Here is a 26,863-nt window from a genome sequence, read left to right as displayed (position 1 = left end):
TAAGGTAATTCATATCTATCAGAGCCAATGCAGTGTTATTTTACATGGGAAACACCAAGGGTAAATATTGTAATGATCAAATTAAGAGCTGTCCGCTATGAGTAGAATCATCTTTGCTACATACAGCCAAGATTGATGAAACTTTACTAGTATCTGCAGTGAAGTGCATATGCTGATAAGCAAAATGCCTACAATGCTCACTTCTGACAAAATGCCCCAGTAGTACATGCATTTCTTTGAAATGCAGTAGCAGTTACATAGACTGACAAATTTGAGCCCCAAAGACTGACAGAAAGCCACTGGTAAAAGTCGCTTGGTAAAAGAATAGTGAATTGCAACATATTATTGTGCTTCCCAGTGCTTAATAGGAGAACTGGACTAGTAACCCCCCCAACATGGAATAAAATAAAATTCAAATTAGAATTCAAGTAGCATAGCATTCCATTAACCCAATGTAGGAGCAAGGAGAAAAGACTTACCTGGGCATGATTTCGGGCGAGTAAAGTGGAGGTGGGGAGCCAGCAGAGATGGTCAGTGCCTCAGTGCTGCCTTTCACTGCCTTAAGAGCTAAGGCAACATCATTCCCTAAAGGCCCATTGGAAACCAGTCCGCTCTACAGAACAAAAACCAAAGGAAGGTCAGTAAAGTCACACAAAGCAACCTGGTCCATGTATTCCCTCAAGTACATGGTCCCAAAAATGTGTTTGTCAAGATACTGCAGTTACAAGGAGATGCTTACAGAGGTGAACCGATGGGCTAGAAGAAGGCTAAGTGCCCCAACCTTGTTTTTGTTTTCCCAGCTGAGCTTATTTCCAAACTCTGGATGACAAAAGTCATGGAGGCAATTTGCAAGGGTGGAGGGCAGGGGAAGGAAATACTGAACTTGCCAGGAAGGGTTATTTCTGGTCACTGAAGAAGACAGCATCGTGAAGATGAGTAAGAGGAGCTGCCCATATCATCAGATGTTGTCCTCTCATGATGATGAAATGTCCCTGTCTCTTGCCTGCCACTGCCCTAGCATCTACTTTAGAAGGAAAACCCTGAATATAGAGACAGCACAGCTGCTTTGGAGTAGAGCTAGGCTCCCAAGGCACCATAACTGTCACAAACACTAAAAGGAAACACTGATGAAACGAGAATGGCAAAAGCAGTTTTTACTCTTCAGTGCTATGCAATATAAGTGATGGGTTTTGAGAAATTTATTGCACAGAACCATAGTAAAGCCTTTTCTTTTTTTAAAAGGGACTTCCACGATTCAGGTTAAAATATACTGTTCAGTTACTGTTACTATTGGTTAGACGTGAGTTATTTTTAAAACAATCACCTGAATGCATGCTTAAAACTAAAAGCATATATGTCACTTTTAAGAATTAGTGAATATACTTACTGGCACCAACCACCTGGGCAAAACTGTTGGTGGTGAAGACACCTAAAACCCAGAAGCAAAAATGATATTAGAAATACAGAAAGACATAGGAAGTGTTTGGCTATTGCTCTCCTGAGGCTCTCCACTGCTCTCCCCTCTCTTATATCACCTCATTACATCAAAGAGATCACATAGCTGAACAGCAGCACAGGCAGTATCACTGGTACCCCCTCCTCAAAACGCCTAGGTCTAGAAGAAAGGCTATCCCAAGAGGTAGCCGTGTTCTCTATATATCACTGAGGTTGAAGAGACTAACCATGGTGGAATCCATGGTGGAAAAGGAAATGAATGAATGAATGAATGAGTGAATGGTGGCACCCTATTCTCCAAAGGAGCCCAGGGAAGCCAAGAGAGCAGAAAGGTGGCTTGTTTCTCCACTCATGGAGAATCAGGAGAGTGGGTTCTATTCTAAGTACTAATCACAGAATAGTTGTACCAGATTTCTTAAAATGAAGCAAGCTCTTATCAGAAAATTATTCCAAAACCACCCAGCTGCAGTGGGACTCATTCCTTCCATTGGTTTGCATGTAATGTAATTCTCAATGGCTCTCTTAACATTCACCACGTGTAGGCATTTTGTTCTGTCAAATCCTTGTTTGGCACAAGGAAGGTTTTAAAGATACCAGTAAGAAAGGAGGGTCATGGGCTGGCAGAAAAATAAATTACTGCCTAGGCAGGACTTGCAGGCAGTCCAGAATTTTGCTTGCATGCACATGTAGTACAGGATTCTAATGTAACTCAACTAGCCCAAAGGCTCACTTAGAAGAGAATTATTACATGAGAAACCAGCTTAGACAAGTATCAACTGGAACTACAGATGCCTTGTGTGCAAATGATGGAAGCATAAATCAATCATGTTTTCCTTCTAAAATTATCAACAGCACAATGAAATCATTGAGTTCCATTTAATTTCCACTCTTACCCGAGGCATGGCTTCTGTAAAGTCAATTAGATTCTCTGCCTGTGATGTTAACAAAATCTCTAGGTCCTCTGGAGAGTTCTGAAAAACACAAGTTAATTAAATTACAATCTGTCACCGGGTGGAACTGCTGGTCCCCCCCCACTACTATTTCATCCACTTTTGAAAAAGCTGCAAGTTGTGAGGATGAAGTTTGTGAATCTTTTCCTCTTATATGTTAGTTTGGTATACAAGCCATTGGTATACAAGCCATTGAAACAATAAAATACAGTAGCAAAGAATCCCACTGTTGCTACCCTAAACTGCATGCAATGGGAAGCTCAAACCACATGTGAAGAAGGTTTCCTATACACAAGCTCTTCAGTTTGAGAGAATAGTGACATTTATGGAAGGCTTTCAAAATCCTAGTTTGTCCGTAATTTTAAACATCACGCAGTGCACAGCTAAACTATGGAATCTGCTCCCAAAAGAGGAAGAGATGGCCACCAACTTGGATGGCTTAAAACGTTTTGGTAAATCAGTGGAGGATAAAGGTATTGTGGTTAATAGCCACAATAGCTATTGTTTCCACCTCCACTGTCAGAATACAATATGCCTCTCTTTGCTGGGGATTGCAAGTGTAGAGAGTGCTGTTGTGCTCCGTTCCTGCTTGTGGGCTGCTGATACACATATGGGTGGCCACTGTAAGAACAGAATGCTGGACTAGATGGGACTTCGGTCTGATCCAGCAGGCTCTTCTTATGTTTTTATGAGTTTCTTGCATGAGCCTTGGGCTTGAACCCGCTTCCCTTGGCACAGCCAAGAGGAGGAGATTGGAAGTTTGATGATTAGCGCTGTGGTTTACTGAAACAAGTAAGTCAAAATTGCTACAATCTGAAGTTAAACCATAGATAACACGAACCATGGTTTGTCCCAGAGTTCATACATAATAAATTGCAGTTAGCTAGAAACAGAAGTAAAGGTAAGGTAAAGGTACCCCTGCCCGTACGGGCCAGTCTTGACAGACTCTGGGGTTGTGCGCCCATCTCACTTAAGAGGCCAGGGGCCAGGGCTGTCCGGAGACACTTCCGGGTCACGTGGCCAGCGTGACATCGCTGCTCTGGCGAGCCAGAGCTGCACACGGAAACGCCGTTTACCTTCCCGCTAGTAAGCGGTCCCTATTTATCTACTTGCACCCGAGGGTGCTTTCGAACTGCTAGGTTGGCAGGCGCTGGGACCGAGCAACGGGAGCGCACCCCGCCGCGGGGATTCAAACCGCCGACCTTTCGATTGGCAAGCCCTAGGCGCTGAGGCTTTTACCCACAGCGCCACCCGCGTCCCTGCTAGAAACAGAAGTAGAAGCACCCAATCTTCTTGCGGTTTTCCCTGAATAAGAGAGAGACGAGAAGGGGAGTGCATACAGTTCATACACACAGTAATGTTTAGCTATGGATTAGTGGTATACCTGAACAAAGCCAAAGTCTCTGAGTGAATCAAGAAACGCTGCAGTTAGAAAAGGAATGTTGCTGCATGTTTCAATGCACAACTAAGTGTTTTGTATGCAGCCCCTACTCTTCTATGCTGCAATTGTAACTGACTCACGCAGGAAAACCCACTAGTCCCCACAATGATACAACATACCTTTACAATAGCAGCCTCCTCTGTAGGAGCCAGATTAGGAGGACTCAAAGAATCCTCAGGGCTAGAGGCAGCATTATCCTCATTTAATTCATTTCTGCAAGATGAAAACACGTCCACCATCATGCACAGCATGTGCAAAATAACCAGTGTTGCTCTTCACAAACAATCTGAAGACATGACAAATGATCACTGTGCCTCATGGCAAAGAAAAGATTATTGCCTGGGAGCAAAGGGTGCCTTTGAAGTCTTTTGTCATGTGAACGACAGCATCTTAGCACCTGCTGCCTCAGGCAAGCCCCCTAAAATGCATTGTGCTGTGGCCAGATGGCTGCAAAAAGACATTATTGCAGAGTATTCAGCACACACTCCTTTACAGGAATCCAAGTAATGGCCAGATAAGTGGATGCCAAAAGCTCTGTCCACTGTCAGGCACATGCAAAAAGGACAATCTATATGGCAACAATACTTTCAGAGATCTATTTAACATATGAAGTCATGAAAAGACTGATAATCGCCGTGGTTTCATACAACTGTCATAACTGATACTGTATTTTTACATTCTCTCGCATTGCATTCAATCATTTCATTCCTTCTTATGTGCAAATGATTCTTTTCCTCCCAGCAGTGAAACCTCAGATGTAACCGTTCTTTGGGTTTACAGGGTGTAAAAATTTGTATCACTCAGTATATCACAGGGGAGTACAGAGTGGAACCCTTTGCCTTTTGCAAACTCAGCAAGGACCATGTTATTAAATAAAGGACTAATGGTTTAGAAACAAAACAAAAAAAAAATGAGCAAATTAGGGGCACAGCAGAGTTGGTTATAATTCCAACCATAAGCCATGAGAAGAGTATTCAGTGAATGTATGAGAGAACTCAATTAGTAAAGATACGAAGACTCTTCATTAGCATATTGGTTTCCATGGAAGTAAGCAATGATGCAGCTAGAATGAAGCAATTCTAATACGCCCTGAAGCACACCACCACAATCTTTTATCTTTAGATATTGCCCTTTACTAAATAGTGCAGGGCTACAGCTGAAACAATACTGGTCTTCTTCAGAAAGCTGAGGAAGTTTAAGATTTTATTTTATTCCTAAGGCTTTTTATCCACTTTTCTGCATAAAGGTGGCTAATAAACAAAAATCCAGGAGTAGCTACAATCAAATTTCAGAGCAGTAGATGTGGTGCAATCCATGAAAAAGAACAATTTCCCAGAAAAAACTCACAGAAATAAAACTATTTTCATTGTTTTTCTTAAAGCATACAGTGATGGAAGGTTGCTCCAAATTCTGGGTGCCACAACTGAAAAGGCTGTGAAGAAATGCAAAACTGAATTTATAATGCCTTTAAAAATTATTTCTCGTATTGATTTCTGTTATAAATAGGATGGTAACACTGTTATGGGGCTGGATGGACCGCAACAGTGTCCGAGAGGAAGCACTCCACTAAGAGGTTGAGTTCTGTTCCTCTGCTATTGATTGTTTAGACTGTGAATAAATAAACCATACTAATTGTTCCTGGGTTTCTGGCAGACAAGCAAAATGACTAACCTGGCTAGAAATTGCTAGGATTAACTGAGTGAGCCACTCAAATGCTGAGCTGTTTTATTCTTTCCTAGACTTAATCTCTATGCAATCTTCCTGCTGTTTCCCTGCCTTAAGAATACTCCCTTCCCAGAGGACTTACGGAATGAAGGCATTGGAGATAGGAATCAGTTTCAGCCTCTCTCTCGACTCCTGGAACACCGGACTGTGGGCTCTCAGAGGGCTGTTCTGAACCTTTCCAGACAGAAGAATGCTCCTGAACAAACCAGACCCAAAAGTTTGACTATGAGCATGTCACAGGAATTCTAAGATCTCATATATATAAATCATACCACCTTTGCCACTATTCTCCAGCGAACAAACCTTTGCATTAGCAATAAAAAGCCAAGGTGCAGGCCAGTGCTTCTCAAACTTGGGTCTCCAGCTGTTGTTGGGACTACAACTCCCAACATTCCTAGCTAGGCAGGACCAGTGGTCAGGGATGATGGGAGTTGTAGTCTAAAAGCAGCTGGAGACCCATATTTGGGAAACACTGCTTTAGGCTATTTTCAACCATGCGCCCAAGGCTTTAGTGCAATGTCGATTTCAATAAAGCATAATTCTGCTAGAAGCTGGGAGAAGTATGAGCAAATGAAATAAAGTTGACTGTATATAAATATACCAGGAACAAATTTATTTTGTGTCATTTTTTACGCTTCTGCTAGACAACAGAGGGAAAGATTACACATTCGAGAGAGCTATACCTATAGCAGAGTTGAGCAGTATTCAATTATGACCAGGGAAAACCAAGCTCACATCTCCTCTTAGTGACGAAGCTTCCTGTGTGGCCCTGGGCCTGCCTCAGAGGATTGTGCTGACAATAAAGGTAGCACCGCCCTGAACATCTTAGAGAAACTACAGCTCAGTGGTGGGAGCACATAGAGGTGATTTCTGGTTGAATTCCTGACATCTCCAGCTAGAAGAATCCAATTGCAGGGGAGGTATCTCAGCTGTTAAATCACAATAGGTAATACTAGGCTACACAGGAAAACACCGTGTTTTGGTATAAGACAGCTTTCTATGCAAGGTGGAATAAAAATGCCACTCATATAATTGCCCACATGCATTCAAACAGATCCCCACAGCCTGAGTGGATAGAAACAGAGTATTTTAAAACTAAAGCGAACATTCTCAGGATACTGAATTCTACAATGGAGCTGTGCAAGATTAGAGAATTGCAGAATTCCACCTCTCTTTCCACCTTATGGTCTTGTGCACCCAATCTAGTACCAATTTAGCAGACAGAAATCTTTGCAAATCCTTAGCCTGCGGGAAGCCAAGAGTTGCTGGTGCCAGGACTTCCCATGGCATTTACATCACACACCAGTGCACTGAAACTAATTCCTTTTCTGCCTCTCTCAGAAGGGCAGCCAAGAAGTGACACTAAGCCATGGGAATTCCTCTACCCTCCATATACTTGCATTTGATCTGCAGGCCAGGTGGTGATATCCTCCCTCTCTCGGGTTCCCAATCTAGTAATGAGGAAAAGTAATCTCTCTCTCTCTCTCTCTCTCTCTCTCTCTCTCTCTCTCTCTCTCTCTCTAAAGGGCTAAGCACTTTCATTGGGTTCATAAATTCAAGGGACAAGCAGTCAAGCCTACTTGTAAATTAAGCATTCATGATAACAACAGAAATAGTAGTCTTTCTAAACTACTAAGGTAAAGGTAAAGGTACCCCTGCCCGTACGGGCCAGTCTTGACAGACTCTGGGGTTGTGCGCCCATCTCACTTAAGAGGCCAGGGGCCAGCGCTGTCCAGAGACACTTCCAGGTCACGTGGCCAGCGTGACATCGCTGCTCTGGCGAGCCAGAGCCGCACACGGAAACGCCGTGGTAGGGACCGCTGGTAAGCGGTCCCTATTTATCTACTTGCACCCGGGGGTGCTTTCGAACTGCTAGGTTGGCAGGCGCTGGGACCGAGCAGCGGGAGCGCACCCCGCCGCAGGGATTCGAACCGCCGACCTTTCGATCGGCAAGTCCTAGGCATTGAGGCTTTAACCCACAGCGCCATTTCCAATTTTATGGGAACGTTTCCCATGTGGCTTCTTGATTCACAGAGTAACTGAAGCAAACTGCCCACACTGCCATGAGCACAGTTATACCTGAATCCCTCAGCACAATTCACCCTCAGTGCCTATACCTGCCAGCAGCATCTTGAAGGTTGGTGTTCTTATTGCCAGACATGCTGTCCTCCCTCATGACCTGAAAGAAAAGAGACATAACAGAACACTTCAGAAACTGAGAATTTTGCAGAGATTTATGATTTTATAAAAAGCAAGGCCATTCCTCTGCAACAGGTCAAGGACAGGCTACATGCTTACTGTGAAAAGGAAACCGAATAGAGTTCTAATGATCAGAACTGAAACAGTCCCATTTTACATGGGCAACGTATCCCAATACATATTTATTTTAAAATTTAAACACCACCTTTGCATCTTATTAGGGTTTCTAAAGTGGTTTACAATACAAAATAAGTATAATACTAAGCTCCAAAATAAAAGAAAGAAAGACAAAAAACAAAACAAAAACAAAACACCAACCACACAGCAAGGTCAAAATAGTTGCATCAAAAACAGGCAGATACAAATCACTCACTCCCCATAGCTATCTCCAAATGCCCTGAATAACAAAAGTATTACTATTACACTTTCAAAACCAGCAGGGAGCCAGGCTGCACAGAACGGATACTGAGATAGAAAACCATACTGTATCTTGTAGCCTGCTTAGCATTCAGAGATATCTCACTTTGATGCTTCTGTATAGCATGAGCACATCAAGTTATGACCCCAAGTACTTATTCGTATTCAATCACTTGTGATCTGAAAGTCAAGTTGGGCTCTGAATCCTACAATGCGCCTGTTACATATAATTTCCTGAGTAATATTAAAATGACAGCTTTGGAAATGAGAATTAGAGAATGCAGCAACTTTTTATGTGGCAGCATCTGTGACTTATAATGGGGGAGCAGCAAAGAAGAAAAATACTACACTACCATGTGGAAAGGTGTGAGGGGCCAAAGTATGGTTTTCTCACGCTAAATAAAAAAAGCCACCACTTGCTAAGAAAAAGTCTGCACACCATCTACAATGGAAAGCTTTACTCATCAATATTCTGTGAGAGCCACAGACAGAAAGTGGGAGGGCGCAAGTTGACAGAGATTAGTTTCACCCTCAGGATTTTCTTAGCTTTCCAAAAACTGGAGCCACAAAAAATATCTGCATACCAGGCACAAGGAATATTAGCAAGATCTAAGTCACTCAAAGAAAATACTGCAGAAATGTGCATTGACTGATCACAATGGCAAACGCTTGGATTACAGCACTTACCTTGTTCACTGCCTCGGCCTGGGCCTTCAGAATGTTGCTCTTGATGTCTGGAGGCAGCCGTACAGAGGCACTCACTGGGCTCTCAATGGCATTGTTGAGACATTTCTCTGTCAGCTTCACCACCTCCTGCTACAAAGTGACAGAGGTGCATTAATTAGCAGCATCTCTCTAGGGAGAATCTAGGTAGATTAATAGCCACCGGGAGCAGCACAGAGGACACACAAACAGGGGTCACAAAACCAGAACAGGTAAATAATTATGCTTCAAACAGACAAGCAGGACTGAATACATAGTGTACTGGAGAAAAGCCTGTGCAATCAGAGATGTGTGGTTTCAACTGCAGTATAAAGAATTTGGAACATTTTGCAAAAGCTCTGACTAGGAACAAGGTCTGCTTGCTAATGTTTTGGAACACACACTATATTAAGAAACCAGAGCCAAACCGGAGGGGCACATGCTCATTAACACATGCTTATTAGTGCAGGTATACAGCTGGGATAAAAAGGGAAACACAGAGAGTGAGTATGGTATAGTGGTTAGAGTGTTGAACCTGGGAGACCAGGGTTAAATCCTTTCTCAGCCATGAAACTCACTGGGTGATCTTGGGCCAGTCACAGTCTCTCAGGCTAACCTACCTAAGGATTGTTGTGCGGATAAAATAGGGAGAAAGAACTGTATATGCTGCCTTGAGCTACTTGGGAGCAAAGGTGGGATAAAGTATTGATAAATAAACAAAATAAAAGGTACTGGGGCCAGGGTGAGGGGGGGGGGATTTTTGATTCCCATAAACTTTGTAAATGCTTGTAGCAAAAAGTAATTTTCCAATTTTACCTCCACATTAAAAATCCATTTCCTGTTAAGATACTATTTTATCCAAATGAGCTCCCTCCTCTTCTCCTTCCTCTTCCTTCTTGATGTCCAAATGGGGAGAGGCAATATTCTTTTTGCCTCTCTGGTTTCTTTCTGCCTTCCAACCAGAATTATAGTGATTTGTAGACACAATGGTTGCTGAGCAAAGTCCAGATTATTTAATCTGTCTGCTGTTTGATCTTCCAAGAGTTGGATTTCAATAGAACAATTCCCCCCTCCCCTGTAGAATGCCCTTAAGAGTGAACTCATCCACAAAGGGTTCCAGAGAGAAAGCAGGACTCAGAAGAGCTGACTTGGTCCCAGGAGCAGCAGAGTCGTTCTGATGTGTTTCTCCAGCTGTGGGTGTGTTTATGGAGTTTAGTCATGTTTTCAAGCTACTTTTTTCCACCTACTGCTCAGTATCTATCTTACAAAATACCATTTTTTAAAAAATCACTAATGAAGTTTTACTTGCATTGTTCCCTACATTCCAGAAACTCAAGAAACTGGAATGCCTGTGCATTTAGAAATTAATTGCTCCCTTCAGTGCCAGCATGATTGTCTAGATCTTGGCACTGCCAACCTTGCAAGCTTCCAGTCCAGCAAGCTGCCAAAAACAACAGCAACTCTCTTGTAAGAATAGGGCCATTCATACTACAGTTTCAAACATGAAACAGGGAGATTATTTTCCAACAAAATATTTCACTGCCGTCCTAACGCAAGAAAATAAATGCTGGCAAAGCAAACTGAATTTTAAACTATTTGCATCATCAGTTTATGAAAGGAATCTGAAGGTATTTCAGAATGCCATTGGGGGGGGAAGTTATAGGACCCACTGCAGTGAGATAAAACCTCTACAGCTAAATAGAGAGCCAATGGTTCGTGGTTCTCATCTTGTTGCTGAGCTTGTTGGAAGGTCTGTCCTCCCACAAGACTTCAGCATTATCCCTACATTATGCTATCATAAGTAATAGTAAAATATTAAACCATTTTGAGAAGTCCAGAAAATTAGCAAGTTTTAGCCCTCGGGTACAATTGCTTATTTGCTATATGAATATTTTGTACATAAGGAGGGTTAAGGTTAGTGTGGGAAGGAAATAAGTTGAGCAGTGAGGGACAGGCGCTACAAATGGCTGTGGAGCCACCCCCAGCCTATGGGAAAAGGTACAATATGAAATAAAACATACAAGCATTTCTGCAAAAAAACTTTTCTAAAAAGTTTAAAAGCTACAATTAAGTTAGGCCACATCTGCATTATTGTATATGAGCATTAAATTCACAATTTTGTAAGCATTTTGTAACACAGGGTTCCTGTGTTACTTTGTGCTTCTGGGTGCAAAGGAAATGATGATTTATAAAGCTTAAATGAGTTGCACCTTCACTGAGGAAAAGAAAACATAACTTGGCACTCTTAAAAGAATGCATTTAATGGTAACAAAACAGGTTAAGTACATGGTGATCTGTTCTGGATTTAAGGGTTCCCTGCATAGGATAGTCTGATATTGAAAAATCCACACATCAGTTATGCAAAGGCAGCTATAACCCTCCACACTTTTTAATCACAGTGTAAGACTCCCTAACACAGAACCTAGTTTAAGCAAGTACCAACATGCACAAAATCATTAGTTCTATTCATATGGCATTTGTTTGTTAATATAAACTGAATACACAAGTTGAACAAATAACTTATACTCATGGGGGTCCGCATATTTTTAGTTTAATTATCGTTTGAGACACCTTTATTTCCTTAATCACTTGAGGACTTGTTTTCTTCATTTTTTAAAGCTGAAGCACAATAAAAAACAGACTTAGACACTGATCAGGATTGAGTGTGTTTACTTCTGTTTATGAGGAAGAGCCATCAGAAAAGAACCCCAAGGCTAATCTTCTTACAGACTCTGTAATCTTTATAATACACTAGCCATGAACTGTGCACAAGGCAGATGAAAGCCATTGAGGAAAACGTGAGCATTCAGAAGTAACTACTTTCTCCTTGTGAGGTGCTTCAACATAGGCCAGAAAACAGAAACAACCATGAGGACCTGCATGTTCCTCAATACTCTCAGTAAGCTACAATGCTCTGCTACTCCTGCCAACTAAAGAGCGAGCAAAAAAGACCCATTATTTATTAGCTCATTGCCTTTTCATCCTGCTTTTCAACCAAAAATTGGCTCCCACGGTGGTCTCACAGCAATTAAATGATTAGAAGGCCATGCAGGATTCTGTCTGCTGTTGTTGAGTTTTAGCTAGATCTAGGAATGATGGAGGAGTAACTAGTCACAGGCTTTCCTTCATTATCACTGCTAGCTAGAAGAAAGAAGATTCTGTGCTGGAGTTGATTCCAAGAACAGTGGAGGAGGAATATGATGTTAGTTTCCCTCTCCCCCATTGATATAATCTGTTTGTTGGTTGCAGAAGGTATGCATGCAGCTGGATGACAAGGGTCACATTAACATGCTTGTTTGTAGACTTAAAACACCAAAATCCCCACCAAACCAGGCAAAAGAAAAAAGTGTGTTGTGAATTGCTGAAACCCCAAAAGTTTCTAATGGTGACTTGCATGAGCACAGGGAACGAAAAAATATCCCCTGTGTTCCCATGAATTGCTGGCATCTAGTGGACCTTGTCAGCGCATACAGTATTTCCTTGATGCTGCTAAGATGGATTGTTGCATGTGAATTATTTTAGAGAACATGACCAGGGAGAAGAGTCGGCGGAAGAAGATTGGAAGAAATTCAAAGACTATTTACAGAAATATTGCAAAATTAGTGAATGTTAGAACGATGTCGGATAGAAATTAACTGGTTTCCAGCTGTAATGTTTTAAGAGAATATGGAAAAAAAGGTTTAGAAGCAGGTTGAAGTTTATTGATAAGGATTTGCTGAACTAACAATTTGAATTGGAATACAAAAAAGGGAGGTATGAGGAGGTCTGGGAAATAAGTTAAAGGAAAACAAGTTATGGAAACTTTGTGTGTTTTTAATTATTTTTACTTTTGTATTTTGTATTTTTGTTATTTTTTTCTTTTTGATTTTTATTGTATTAATATTGAAAATTCTAATAAATATCTTAAAAAAAAATATTTTAGAGAACATGGCCTGGGCCTCAGAGTGGGAGCAGATGTTCAGCTCCACATCACTCAGGGAAATGCACTTAGTTCTTCTGTTTGGTCAGGGAGCCAGTAACCTGGAGTTTTTCTCATGCGCTAGCATGGAGACTCCTTGGGGCTGAAATTGTCCTGCAAGAAGCTGTCTGTCTTAGGAGGAAATCTGTTCTCAATTAAAGGAGCTGTATTCCCAACAAGATATGGTGCCAACTGCTACCTCTCAGACTGTAAACCAGTCTAGGTTATTCAGGAAGATCCCAGAGAATTTCTATCAGATTCACACATGCATCTAGTCAGCTTTTACAGGGGTTTTCCAAAAACAGAATATAGGCAGGGCTAAAGAGCAGGAAAGTAACAAATTTCACTGAAACCTAAACTTTACACTCAGTAACTTTGGGAGTAATGAACACTCAGTACCTGTTTGTTGATGTTTATGTTGGACTGGGAAACCAGCAAAGGGTTGAGTTCTGCTTCCAGCCGCTTGAGTTTCAATGATGCATCCTCACCTGCTCAAATAGAGATAGGATGTAAGTCAACCTAAGACTGGAATGGCGCTCTGAAAATCTTTTGTCATTTCTGTCAATTATTAAAACCAGGATTACACTTTTCTGTAATTCTGTAATTTATCTGCTTTTTTAACATTGTCTGTGCAGCCATACATGAGTATTGCATATGCACCAGCTAGAAGCATCTGGAAATCCTACTGTTTTGTTAAGAACTGTGGTCTGTTGCAGATAAGCTCACGTTGGTAGGTTAGGAAGGATCACAATCCATGTTGAACGTTACAGCGTTCCAGATACTTTCCAGATACACATCAGATACTTTGCAGTATCACAGACAAGTAAGCAGGTATTTTAAATGTCCCAATAATTCCCATTCTACCAGGCATTTCCTTACCAACAGGATCCGCCTTGTCGGAGGGTTGCTCCTTTGTGCCAAGAGGAGTGAAGCCAAGACCCGTTTGTTCCAAAGCTTCAGCTGACCCTCCGGCAGGAGGAAAATCAGTAGTATTGTCAATACAAGTTTCCAACAATTCCTTGTTATCCAGTAAGTCAACAATCAGCGGCACACTACATGGGATATGAAAAGGAAACAAGGTTTTAGGCACAAACCAAAGCAAGCTTCTGCAGCAAGGGTGGGGAACTTTAGGCCTAGGAGCCTCTTGATGCAGCCCTCAGGACAACCCACACCGTTTTTGATCTAGGCCCTCCCTAAGTCCTTTTGCTTTGCTGGAATGAAGTCCTTGAACTGAGACAATGCCTCTTACTTGCCTGGATAGAGAGATGAGTGCTCAGAAACCTCTGACTTCTGCATGACTAGAAAAGAGAAGGGTCATATCCATTCACCTATGGCTCTGCCCCATCCACCATGCAGCGCCCCCAAAAGTTGCCAACAAGGAAATGTGGTGTTCAAGCTGAAAAAGGGTTCCCTCCTTCTGCTGTGTGCTATGCAGGGCTCCTTAAGCTCCAACCCAGCATTAAAAATAAAATTAAAAAATCACAAAGTGTATGGATTGGTCAGGCATTTGCATGTGCTTTTAAAGATTTCTGTAAGCTACCTTGAGAGGGCTTTTTCCTCCAGGCAGAGTATAATCCTTTAAATAAATAGCATAACACCGTGCTATCTATGACTGAGGCCCTCTCAGATATTACACAATTATTTTCTAGAATGTGAACATTCTTGTGGTACCCACCTTTTCCTGTTAGGCAAACCACGAACACCTAAGCAAGTGATTATTTGCATTTTTAAACAAAGCACTCCAATTTGGCAACCACTGATGTGCGCTTTTCCTGATCTGTAATGAAGCTGGCATGCTAATAATGCAGATGCTTTTTCACAGTTGTTTTTAAAAGATCTGGATACAGATGGCAATCTTATGTAATTAATGTTGTCCCAAGACGTCCATACACACCGCCCAGGCTTGCGCCCTGGAGAGATCACTTTGGTGCTGCTAACACAGCAAAAACAATGTAGGAGGCAGTAGTTACTGCAGCCACAGCCACAGCTGTGATTCTCTGGCGGTTTGGCTTTGCCCCCAGAGGTGCGCTCCATTGTCTTTCAAGATAGACTGATGCCAACAACAACAATTCTAAGAAATAGAATGGAAGTGTTCTGTTCATCCTCCTTACAATCTTTAGTACACAGCACTTCTCTTTTACTCTTCATGTCACAATAATTATTGCGGTAACATCTTCCACTTCCATTTTCCTGCAGCACTCTTCCCAAATACACACGATAAAACACCACCCTTACTATAATACCCTCCCCATCCTAGACTGGGAAAACTGCAACCTTTGATTACATTTCATGATGATCATCTCATGAAGTTACCATGTATCAAAGAAAAACCTTCTTCACTGACTCTATTTGGCTGCTCAGTTTCTTCATATAACAAACAGCTAAGGAGAGCAAGGGAAGGCTCGAAACTCTATCCCCTGGTGTGGGGAAGCTTTGGCTCTTCAGATGTTCATGAACTACCAGCTCCCACCACATGTGGCCATTGGTCATGCTTGCAGTTCAGCAATGTCTGGAGGGCCAAAGGTTCCATACCATCTGTCTCTATGCCCTCTGGTGCATGAGGGCAAACTTTTAAAGCAGGGAGATCCTGTACTCATGGAGTTTCCCCCCATGACTTAGAACTTTGATTATCCAGGGTTCTAAATCTTATGGGAAGCCAAATAGTACAAAAGGTTCCTGTTTCAGAAGCTCATTCTCCAACCTGCAGAAGGTGGGGAAAGAAAAAGGACGTGGTTATGCACTGGAAGGGGTGGGCATCCCTGCCATCTTTACTTTTATTTTTAATGGTTGCTTGACCCAGTTTACCTGCGCATGTTGCAGTGCAGCAGCAAATGTCAGATCCACTCAACTGCTGTAGATCATTATGCATAATTCATCTGTATGTCCCACCCACCCAATTTCTCCACTTTTTAATAGCACAGAGACTATACATGGCATACAATCTGCGGGCAAAGGACTTGAAAAAAACCAGTAATCGCTGGTATACAAACTAAAGCTGATAAAAAGCACCCCCACCACTTGGGACATCCAGAAGCAAATGCAACTTGTGAACCTGATCTCTAAGAGACTGGAACATTATCCAGAGCAGCTTACTCTCATACTTCCAGACCCTCTAAGCAACAGGACTGCTATCATGTCTGCTTTAAGTTTGGTTGCCCCCATCCACTTTAGTTCTGATACTAATCACTATTTTCAGAAACACCACTGCTCTGGAATCAGAACATGTACACAAAAGATGCAGCCAAGTGTCATCAGAATATTGATGACATCCCAACCCAAATCTTTAGTGCAATTCTCACCAAAGCTTTGTGCAAGTCTGGGGTGGATAACTTGCAGATCTCAGCCACATTTTATGTAGGTGGGGAGTAGGGAGGGAGGAGACCCAGAGGGTGGAATGGGAAAGAAGTTATCTTCTGTGATGAAGAGAACTGCTGCTCTCCCATAGAAAACAATCTAAGAAGTTAGGCTGCTTTATTGATTTCACTGGTTCTCAACTTCCATTTCATTCGTTGATTTTCACAAAATGGAGATTAATACATTACCTTGTAGTGCTGTGGTCCCCAAACTATAGTGCACTCTCCCCGCAAGAGAATGCACAGTATAGTTAACAGGGAGGAGAACATCCTGTAGCCGGCAAAGATACACAAAGTGCTATGCTAACCATAATAGTGTGTGTGAAAGAGGGAACATCTGACCACAATATATGCATCATGTCCACCATGACTGACTGATATTAGGAAACAAAACGAGATGTGATTTTTCTAGTACATTTCTAACACCATGTTTGAATTAGTGCCCCGATCCACACATATAAAGAGGTATGCGCCAAAGAGGTGGCGGCCGAATGGTTTTAAGACCTGTGAGATACAGTACGTTTAGAATGCACCCTACTTAACAAATGTTGAGAAAGTATTCTGTGCTGTGTGCGCAGGCTTCCATTCAGGATGGGGAAATGATGTGTTGTAGCCTCTAAGGTTCCTATGTTTCACAACGTCTCCCTCTTCCAATCATGATGATGAGCAGTTTGCAAGTGTGTACACAGCCACATCACTTAAACTGGCCTGGGCAGAAGGCAGGCAAAAGCATCAAGTGATCACAGCGGGCCCATGTTGAGATCCAGAAGATTTTGGGTCAGCTCAGCCCCCCTTCCTGGAATGCTCCATTTAGGGATTGTCTGTGGGCTTCCATAAGTAGAGATCCCCCTAACAAAATGGAAGAGGGAGCTCCACATAGGCAGTGTAACACTGAGAGCAGAGGGTAGCAGGATTTGGGAGAGGGACACATTTTTCTAATCCAACCCTGCCCTGTGCTCAGGGCAGCATGAGCCTCTTTTTAAGTCTTTTGATACCTCTAGGGGCTGGCAAAAAGTGAGGCTAGTAACTGACTTGGCTTAGATGTCCTGGACTCCTTTTAATGTTTATTTATCTTTAAGTGACTTACAATACCCGTCATATATACCAAATAACCACAAGGAAGTGTACCTTGATAAAGCTGGTTATTTTTCAACTTTTGTTTTTAAGCTTTGTTATTGTTTAACTCCAAGCTTCTCTAATCCAGAGCAATCATTGCTATGCATCGCCTGACATTTCAATGGAGTGACTACAAATAAACCCTATACAACCCTTCTAGGTGATTTAACATTGCATCTATGCAGTGCAAAGTAGAGCTGTGCCAACATCTGTGCCCTCCTAATTTTTCTTCCCTTGCAAAAGAGGCTTCTGTTTTCTTTAGAATTTTGTGGTGCAGGATTGAACTTAGTTTATTGTTGCAAGCTGGTTTTAGTTTTCTGTGTTTTTCTTTATAGTAAACATTTTTCCAGTGCTCTGCAGCCTCCTAAATGCCTGTGCCTTCAAATTAGAAAAGCTCTAAGGGATGAATTATCTAGTCATGGACTTCAAACTGACATGTGGGAAGCTGGGAAGGCTGCAGAACAATTTTTCTTCCAAAGAAGATAAGGGAGTAATGAAGGAGATGTAAATGGCTCATGATTCTTAGCCCCTGAGATTGCAGAGAGGCACCTCTTTGTTTTTGCTGTTACTGCATTGTTGAACTAGCATTTTCAAAGCAGAAGAAAACTGGTCACATGCAGCTACATCATCCAACCTGAACTGGTCACACCAATAAGGATACTGGCAAGCTGACATGCTTTTCCAAGAAACACAATTGAACAGGTTTTTGCATTCAAGCAAAACATCTCAGAAAGACACTCTCAGACAACCTACTTGGAGGTCCTTCAGGTTTCCTTAAAAGCTTTTTATTTTTAATATCAAAAGTATAATTCTATTTAATATCCAGTTAGGCACATAATTAAAAGTGCAGAAGAACTAAAAAGGAGCAGCCTTCACCTGCCAGTTGCCATCTCCTCTATTTTTAAAAAATATAAAACAGTTAAAAGATCATGTCAGGCACAATTAAACCGCTCATGGTAGCTTACTTGAAACGCTTTGAGAACAAAATATAGTTTCTATGGTTAGAATATGCAGCTTTGTTATAACCAAGGAAGCTATTTAAACCTTTCTTCCACTAAGAAAAAAACTTAAGATATTTTCTCTTAAGTGGAAAGAGAAATACCTAGAAAGCTATTCCTTCATATTTAGGTGTTTCAGCACATAGGTTAATTATTTTTAAAAGATGTCTTCTCCTGTCCTTCAAAGTTCCAGGGTGTCACAGGGAACAATCAAGGCTTCCTAAAGGTCAAAAGTCCTACAGGTCAGTCACAGAGGTTTGGACACCAGAACCAAAAGCCTGTCTGTACATTCCTGCATTCTTCACATTGCGGTCACGGACAAAGTCACGGTAGTGGTGTCTATCCACTGAGTGGGCCGAGGGTGGGGACCACGCGTTCCATGCACTTCCACCACGTTGACAGCAGTCACCAGCATCATGGGGCCTGGATTGGTTTGGGGAATGGGATGAGGCACAGTTAGTATCTAGACACAAATGAGGAGAGAGAATGGAAGGAGCAAGAGGTAGCTGAGGAAGTGGCAGACTAGCAAGAACAAACTTGTTTAGCAGCAAGCACAACACGTGGTTTAATGAAATGAAACTGTGGACTGTCAAGTCAAACCCTTCACCGCTGCTACGACGTCATGCTGGTTTCAGGGTGACCAATGCAACAGTTAATTTGAATACTCCCCCACTTTTTCATATGGCATCTACTCCATTCAGAAAATGAAATTAGAAATGAATGCAGATACCTATCCAGCCCACTGGCTTATCACGGCTTACTATAATATGAATGGCTATAGATTTGCCTAAATGTGCAGGCTTAACACTATATTCCTTCTATAAGCAAAACACCTGATAGCCACAGCAGCGTTAAAGGATTTAAATGACACTATTAAACTTTTATGACAAACATACTACTCTTAACAGGAGAACTACTTTGATGTATCAGAAAATAGTTTTTGAGTCTGAAGCAAAGAAGAATGATGAAGAAGCTCACCATAAACACTGTGGCCCAGTTCGCATGATTAGTTTCTGAACAAGTCAACTTCAAACCATGGATTATGAAGTTTGCATGTGTAACTAATTGCTGTATTGTTTGTTTTAAACCAGGACCTCTGGTTCATATGCAATGGTAAGCAGCAAAGATAACACAGCAGAAGTCCTCATCCTTGCTGCACAAGTGAGGGGAGGGGGGAAATGCAGAAGCCTGGCGCTCTGAGCTCAGGAAGGCTTATCCACATAATGCTTAAACCATGGTTTAACATGGCATGCGAACATTGCCAGGGAAAAACAAGAGTATTTCACGCACATGTCATGCACATGTTATTCAGAATTAACTGATCTGGATCCTGCTTGCTTGGCATGGCTTCTGCCATTTTTCTGTGCCCAAATTTCATTTTAGGAAATTGCAAAATCAATCTTCTTGGATGCGGGCAATTTTCAACATTAACACAGACACAGTGTGTTAATGAATGAAGCTGTCCTGGACTTGCCTAGTTCTGATTAGTGCATGGTCTTGGAAAACCATCTTGTTATGACAGAAAATCTTTAGCGCTTCAGAAAGAGGAAGGGCTAGTTTTTTCTCCTCTGCTCTACTGCTAATTAATGCCTATGAGCATAGCTGGAGTTGCTCCATATTGAAGATATCTTGGACACTTGGTTCCTTAATATTACACATCAAGGAAGTTTGCTTTTTAGCTGGATTCAGAATCACATTCTTTTATGTTCTGAATTCCAAATTTCCTAATAATAAGTATTTTAAAATTAACTGCATTAATGCATCTATAGATCTGAACTTCTACACCTACCTATTGGCATAACCACTGATTTTAAAATGGAATGAAGCACTTCCCAAAAGCTTAGTGTGTTCAAAGAAAACTTAGGAAGGCCCATTTTGGATGACAGCAAAAGATAACTATAATGCCTGTGGGGGTTTTGACCAGGAAATGGCCTAAGAATGCAGGAGATTAGTAAAAACCTTTGCTTGGCTTCCTGTCTCCCACACTTACTCCTACTAAATTTGATCAGAACACTTGATTGAATTGAGTGTTGCTGCCAAAGCCAGCTAAGGAAGGCAACTCAACTGAACAAGACTTTTAGAATTCTTAAATCCTTCAATCTAATAATTAGTAACAGTCATAACTATTATTTTCAACAGTACCATGCCACTTTTGGTGCTACTGTATACACGAGGGGAGTTTTCTCAGGGTTTTTTTCTTAGATAGTTTGAGTATCTGATAGTCTTTGGCTGGTTTCTGGAGTGTGTAGTGTACGCATGTATATGTGTGTACTGAATATTTAACCATATTCAAAGCTTGTGCCCTAAAGCCTGTAGTTCTACTGACAGTACAACAACTATCCAATGAAGACTGGGGGAAAGCCTATCAGTATGGTTGTGAGACCGCTACTGATCAACTTTTCCATTTTGGAAAATACAGTATGACAGTTCTGTCTGTTGTAATGTTCCACTAAAATCGCATCACTATGCAATCAAGCAGCATCGCAGGAAGAATATGCACATCAGAGTAAAGGAGATTTGAAAAGCATGCAAGATACCAAGCCTATTGCAAAGAAGCCTTCTTTAGAAGCAATTTCAAATCAAATCAACTCCTGTTTCTTATGCTGAGGATCTGGTTCATTGCCGTATGAATTCAAACACCACCTTTATTTTATGAACAGCTCATCATAATGGCTGCCAGCAATAAATTTCAGGGTTCCAGAGTTTGTGGAAGTCTTTGCATGTACAGCTACACAAGGCCCTACAGGTGTTCACACTGTTAGCCTAGACTAATGTCTATTAGCCTAATGGAGGGTAGGAGTGGAACTTGGAACATCTGGGCAGGTCTGCTCAAGATGGCCCTATTCTTTGTTTTCATGGGAGCTGGTAATCCCTGAAGATGGATCACCAGCACCTGACATCCTAGCCCCACATCTGCTCTGTTCCACTATCAAGGCAGCAACAAACATGTTTAAAATTGAATGTGAATTTGAGAAGACACAGGCTGCTCATTCGTCCCTTAAACACAGAGCAAGATTTCAATAGTGCCTTATGATCAGGAATTAACCTTGACAATCCTGTAAAACCTAAGTGCAAACCTAACTGTGGAGTTTACACTGAATATCCTTGTCTTCACAATCAATAGATTAGGAACCTCCACAATAACTCATAGTAAACTCTCTGAATGGTGTTGCATTGCTTATCCTTTTGAGTGGCACTGTCAGCACTGCAGCTCAAATTATGTTTAACAACGACATAATGAAACACAGCCACGTTTCCATACATGCAAAGAACCATTCCTTTAAAAATGTTCAGATCCTTTACCAAATTAAGAAGTTCAATGCACCATAATTCTAACAATTTTGAGCTTAAATAAAAATTCTCTAAAGAAGGCTGATGAAGTGAAAGGAGCAAGACCAAAGCCAAGCTGTGGGACCAGACCAATTAAAAGGGATAAGAGGTTGATGCAGGAAAGCCCCAAAGGCAGCATCGAGACATTCAAGTCGCTCTCCTCCAAGCAGAGACACACATTCCATCAATGCATCCAGCTTAATCTCATTCTAAACTTCAGACTGAACGCAACACACTTGACTGACCATACAGCTCCAAACAATTCTTTACTGCTTCCCCTTCCCGACCCCTGAGAATAGCAGCACCTGTTAAAATGCATACATACATGCCGAGTTCATGTATAACATTAAATCATAGTTAGAAACAAACACCTGTTTAATGTGAACAAGCAGCATACTGGGGCAGGATTCTCATGAGTGTCCATTTTACTCCTCTCCCACTGCTGCTGTGCTGTTCCACCATTAAACAAAACCAGATGTTGGCTTAGTGCTGTGCAAGAACCATCACTGGTGGCTTACTATGAGGAGTAAGCCAAAAATGAGCATTTAATGTTTGCATTAAACTAATGTTTTAACATCATCTGTGAACTGGGCCGTACCATGCAGAATAACAAAAATGTAGGCTGCTTGATGAATATTTAATTCTGAAATGGAAGAATGCAGATTTCCCCACAAAATCCCAAGGTGATGTAAGATCTACTCAATATACTGCCCATATCACATACTGTGCTACTGCTGAAGCGAACTTACACCTGAAGTTCTGAACACATGGTCCATGTTTTCCTCCAAGCGCCCACAGCCAGTATAGGCACACAGGGCGAGGATAAACAGACAGGTTGTGTGACAAGTTTTATCAAACATGCACGTCTGTTACAGTTAAAAAGTTCTCCTTGTGCCACTAAGGTCTGGAATAGACCACTGCAACACATGGATGGAAAAGCTATAATATCCAGGGGTTGATGGAACAGGAACTATGGTGAAAAACAACCCTTTCTTATCTATTAAGGTTTCTGTAGCTCGTAACAGCTACCGTACTTCCAAAATGGTCCTTTTTTACATAGCAGTGGTATAGCCCATATGTATATCTAGGGCAACCAACTGTACCTGCTATAATTAATTCCTTCTTTTACACAGCTATTAACCCTATTGACTCATATATGCCTATTTTACAGCAGGCTCTTGTGGTGGGAAGCCAAATTGGCAATTTGTCTCAGTGGAAGAGATGTGTATATACTATATGTGATTATACACACTTTGAAATTTTAATTAATATTAATGAAGGGAACTACATGTAGCAATAGCCTTAATTGAAGTTACCACACACTTACTTTTCTTCGCAATTGTACTGGGTATAAAAAAGGGAAAACCTCTTGAGCAATATGATACTGGACTGCAACTCCCACCATCCCTGATCACTGACTGTAACAGTTTGGGGTAATGGGATTTGGAGTTTAACACCATCTGGAGGTCCACAGCTCCCCACCCATTTTAGAAGGAGAACGGGAGCAAATTGAAGTTTTCCAAATTCTGCAATTCACAGCACAATCACTGCTGTGTACATTTCTAAATACACCATTTATATTCTTAGAAGCAGCAACTCCTTGATAAATCGCTAGAAGGCTGTTAAAGCATAGTCAGAGCTGTTTGGAGCTGGAGTCTAAAGACCACACACAAGAATGTTACCAAAAAGCATGTGCACAGCAGTTATACTGAGCTTATGCAAGACAGGCCATCATACCAATAAGGCAAAACAGAATTTAAAAAATAAAGTATCACCACCTTACAATCACCACCAGTGGGAAGGAAGAAACTGACAGAGCAACCAAGAGCTCAAGAGAAAAACCTCCAATTTCAGACACTGGATAAATCAAGGGCAAGAGAAAAGAGAAAGCACCTTTTGATTATGTTTTTGATCATAGCTCAGAACAGCTTCAAGATATAAAGCCAAAGTCAAGAGCATTTTTAAGTCAACAGATACAATTAGCTAAGTTTGCATAAAAGACAAATACATCTGAACAATTAGGACCACAAATTAGTGATACTTGCTGTATCACTGTTATAACCACTTCAAAGTATGTTTCTTTACAATTAAATAGCATACAAATTAAATGAGATCAAATAAATAAGTTGTACAAAAGCAAAACAAATCAGATTATGATCACATGTCAAAGGTTCACTGCATGGATGAAACAGTCTAAGATAAATTTTAAGTCTACTGCATTGTAATGCTGCAGTTTTTCAAAGTGTCTGAGAGAATTAAAAGTTTTTCTCCAAGATTAAATTGTCCCCTTTGAAGCAAAAAGTATTTTTGAGCAAGAATGGGGCTGAAAGCTAAGTAATATGGTCTTATCTTGATGGATAGCCAGGAAAAGGAATTTAAATGGATAGCCAGGAAAAGGAATTTAAATGAAATATAAGCTCTTATTTGCAACCTTTTCCATTTTCTTAAGTGAACCCCTCCTGGTCACTGCAAAAAAACCCCAAAAACCAAAAACCTGCAGCTGTGAAGCTTGATGGTTTTATAAATTTTTTTGAAGAAAAGCCTGCAGTAATGAAAAGTTTGGCTTTTCTCATCTGGCCAGAACTTAGAGCACAATCCTGGTTGAAGGACAAGTCATTCAACTCACTTCACTGCGGGAGCACATAATGAGGGTGCACAATAGCAAGGTGCTACCCAGCAACACCTGGACTGCAAATTATGAATTGACAAAGTATCCAAATTAGGCTGAAAAGAACAATCTATGACCCCCACAACAATATATTCTTCTTAGAAGACACAAATATGAACAATATCAGTTGCAGGAAAGGTACGTGAAATGACCAATAACTCATCATTTCCAAATCAGAGCAAAGTGAGACCAGAGTGACGCACCATTTCTTGTCTTGCTGGCTGGTCCCGGGACTCCGTGGGAGGTTTTCTATTTCAACTAAGACTGGCCCAGAAGGAACTGCTGTAACTGAGGGTAAGGCGGGCATCGCACTCCAGTTCTTGAAAGACAAAATACAAAGCAAAAATGTAGTTTTGCCTTCATTGGGGTTTTTTAAGCCTTGAAAATGAGAACACAAGGTTTTCTACTTTGGTTTGTAAATTTTCATATATTAGCTTAACATTTATGGCCAAGAGAACCAAATGATCCAACTTTCCATTTACTACAGGTTCTAAATTCTGAGGTCAAGGCAACTGCATTTGAGATTAGTTTACTTTTGACGCAAAGACTTAGAAAAATGTTAAGTAAACAGCTTAGACAAACTTACTTGCTGTGATCCATTATTTTGGCTGAAAACATTATTTGGAAGGCTGAAATGGGGGAAAAAACCAATAGTTTAAAGTTAATTTATCAAAGATCAAACTGTTAGGATTTTAAGGCTTATCTGGGTCTGCCAGCTCCAAGTAGGATCAACAACAGGGACATTAATAAATAAATAAAACTGAGGCCAAAGCAGCATTTTCTGTATTTACATTTGTATGCATCACTTGATTCCAAAGCAGCCCTTACTTTGACTGTTTTACACTAAGATCTCACACATATGCTGGACTTTTTCCTAAACCATCATAATCCATATGAAGTTCTGGTAGGCAGAACTTATCAAGGCAAATCTTATCAATCTGCATGAACAGGGGTAGGAGTGCAATAAATCAAAGCCAAATTTTCAACGATGGTAAGAGTGAAATACTGAGCCCTGATGCCTGGAACCAAAACACATTAATTTATCTTATCTGTGTATGTTTCCAGTTCCATCAAGGCATGGTTGTTGTGGTTTCCACATGAAGCTAACTTGCACAGATCTGTTAAGTCAAACACCACACCATAACAAGCAGGTATGAAAGAGCACTTCTTTCAACAACAGCAAAAAATTCACTGCTGATCTAATAACTTTCAGTGAAACGACATGCATCTTTTAAAATCAATTTTAATCAGCAATGTTAATTAGCATGCATAGTCAAACATAGAATTGATTAGCTCTAGGGTGAACATACCATGATATCCTAATACCACCATTAAAAATAAGTAGAGGGAAGATGGCAGACTCCCATGAGGCTACCTACCTCTTTCACTAACTAAGAAAAGGAGTAAAAAAATAAGTACAGTAGGATCGCATCTTGTGGGGGGGGGGTTACACTCTGGGGGGTAGCATGTGAAGCCAAAATTGTGTATAGTCAGAACAAGCCCAGTGTGACCATGCCTACATTTCCAAAGCCAGCACACCAAACAGGCTTTGCGTACTGGGCACTGGGAGGTTGTGGACTCCTGGGAAATCTTGCAGGGTTATCCCAAGGTCTTGTGAGATCTCCAGAGTCTGTGCAAGACCTTCCCAGAGCCTGGTAAGCAAGGCAGAGCTTACAAAGCTCTTTCTATGGCAGGAAAATATGGCATGGAAAGAGCTTTTAAGCTCTCTGCCTTGCATGAGTTTTACTGTTTGATTTGAATGGTGTCTAATTCATGAAAAAATACGTAAGCAACAGGAAAGGGGCTTTTAACGTATTATCAGAGAATATTCCTGATAATCCTATAGAGATGACCAAGACATATTCATGGAATAAATCTTTACTGTGGAAGCCTAATGCCGACAGGTCCTCTTACCTAGTTTCTTCAGATTTATGAGTGTTTCCTGTAATAAAACAAAAAAATTGTCCAATATATCAATTACACAATATCAAAAAGCTTGCATTATTTTTTCCCAAAGATACTTGTGCAGAGTGTTAGGGACACACTTTAAAACAGACTAAAACTTAGAATGTGTGGGGAAATAGGTATATACTATTTGTAGGGTTACCTATCATGCGGCTTTACCACCTTTCACAGACACTTCCACTAAATACTAGGGCCTTGCATCCAGCCCAGACAAATCCAAGATTCCAAATGGATTCTGGCAGATCCATGATTTGTCTAGACTGGGTTGAAGCGGCCCCAAGCACCCTAGGTTCACCTGGAGTGGTCTGGGCTTGCCGAAAGGGGAGAGGGTGTTCAGGCAGCAACAGGTGGGGGAGAGAAGATGATGCAGGTAAGAGTCCCCTTGTCATCAAACACATGGTTCATTAGGGTTTCAAATGCTGAATAAACATTAGAACTATGAAAGGCCCCAAGTCCAGCTCATAGCCCAGATTGAGCATGATCAGGATCACCAATTGAGCCCTGAGCCGAACTGCGGGTGCCTGGCACAGCCCTAGTAAATACAATGGATAAGTCGGAAGACAGGGAAGGAAAGTCCAGGCAAATT

The 26,863-nt window shown here is 41.2% G+C and overlaps 1 protein-coding gene across 1 annotated transcript in view; it reads right to left on the bottom strand.

Moving 5' to 3' along the window:
• Positions 1–26,863, bottom strand: part of EPB41L5 (erythrocyte membrane protein band 4.1 like 5) — a 56,802-nt gene that overhangs the window by 3,880 nt on the left and 26,059 nt on the right. Inside the window, exons 14-25 of the mRNA XM_083738631.1 lie at positions 26,227–26,254; positions 24,899–24,941; positions 24,516–24,631; positions 13,727–13,899; positions 13,247–13,335; positions 8,875–9,003; positions 7,689–7,750; positions 5,654–5,767; positions 3,966–4,059; positions 2,349–2,426; positions 1,388–1,429; positions 480–613 (exon numbers count right to left, since the gene is read on the bottom strand). Coding sequence (XP_083594757.1) covers positions 480–613; positions 1,388–1,429; positions 2,349–2,426; positions 3,966–4,059; positions 5,654–5,767; positions 7,689–7,750; positions 8,875–9,003; positions 13,247–13,335; positions 13,727–13,899; positions 24,516–24,631; positions 24,899–24,941; positions 26,227–26,254 — 1,102 coding nt within the window. The remainder of the gene's footprint in view (positions 1–479; positions 614–1,387; positions 1,430–2,348; positions 2,427–3,965; positions 4,060–5,653; positions 5,768–7,688; positions 7,751–8,874; positions 9,004–13,246; positions 13,336–13,726; positions 13,900–24,515; positions 24,632–24,898; positions 24,942–26,226; positions 26,255–26,863) is intronic.

This window comes from Podarcis gaigeae, assembly GCF_964106915.1.
Source record: "Podarcis gaigeae genome assembly, chromosome: 1".
NCBI classification, from domain to species: Eukaryota; Metazoa; Chordata; class Lepidosauria; order Squamata; family Lacertidae; genus Podarcis; species Podarcis gaigeae.
The sequence above is the reverse complement of the archived record's forward strand: the minus strand, read 5'-3'. Positions and strand labels throughout refer to the sequence as shown.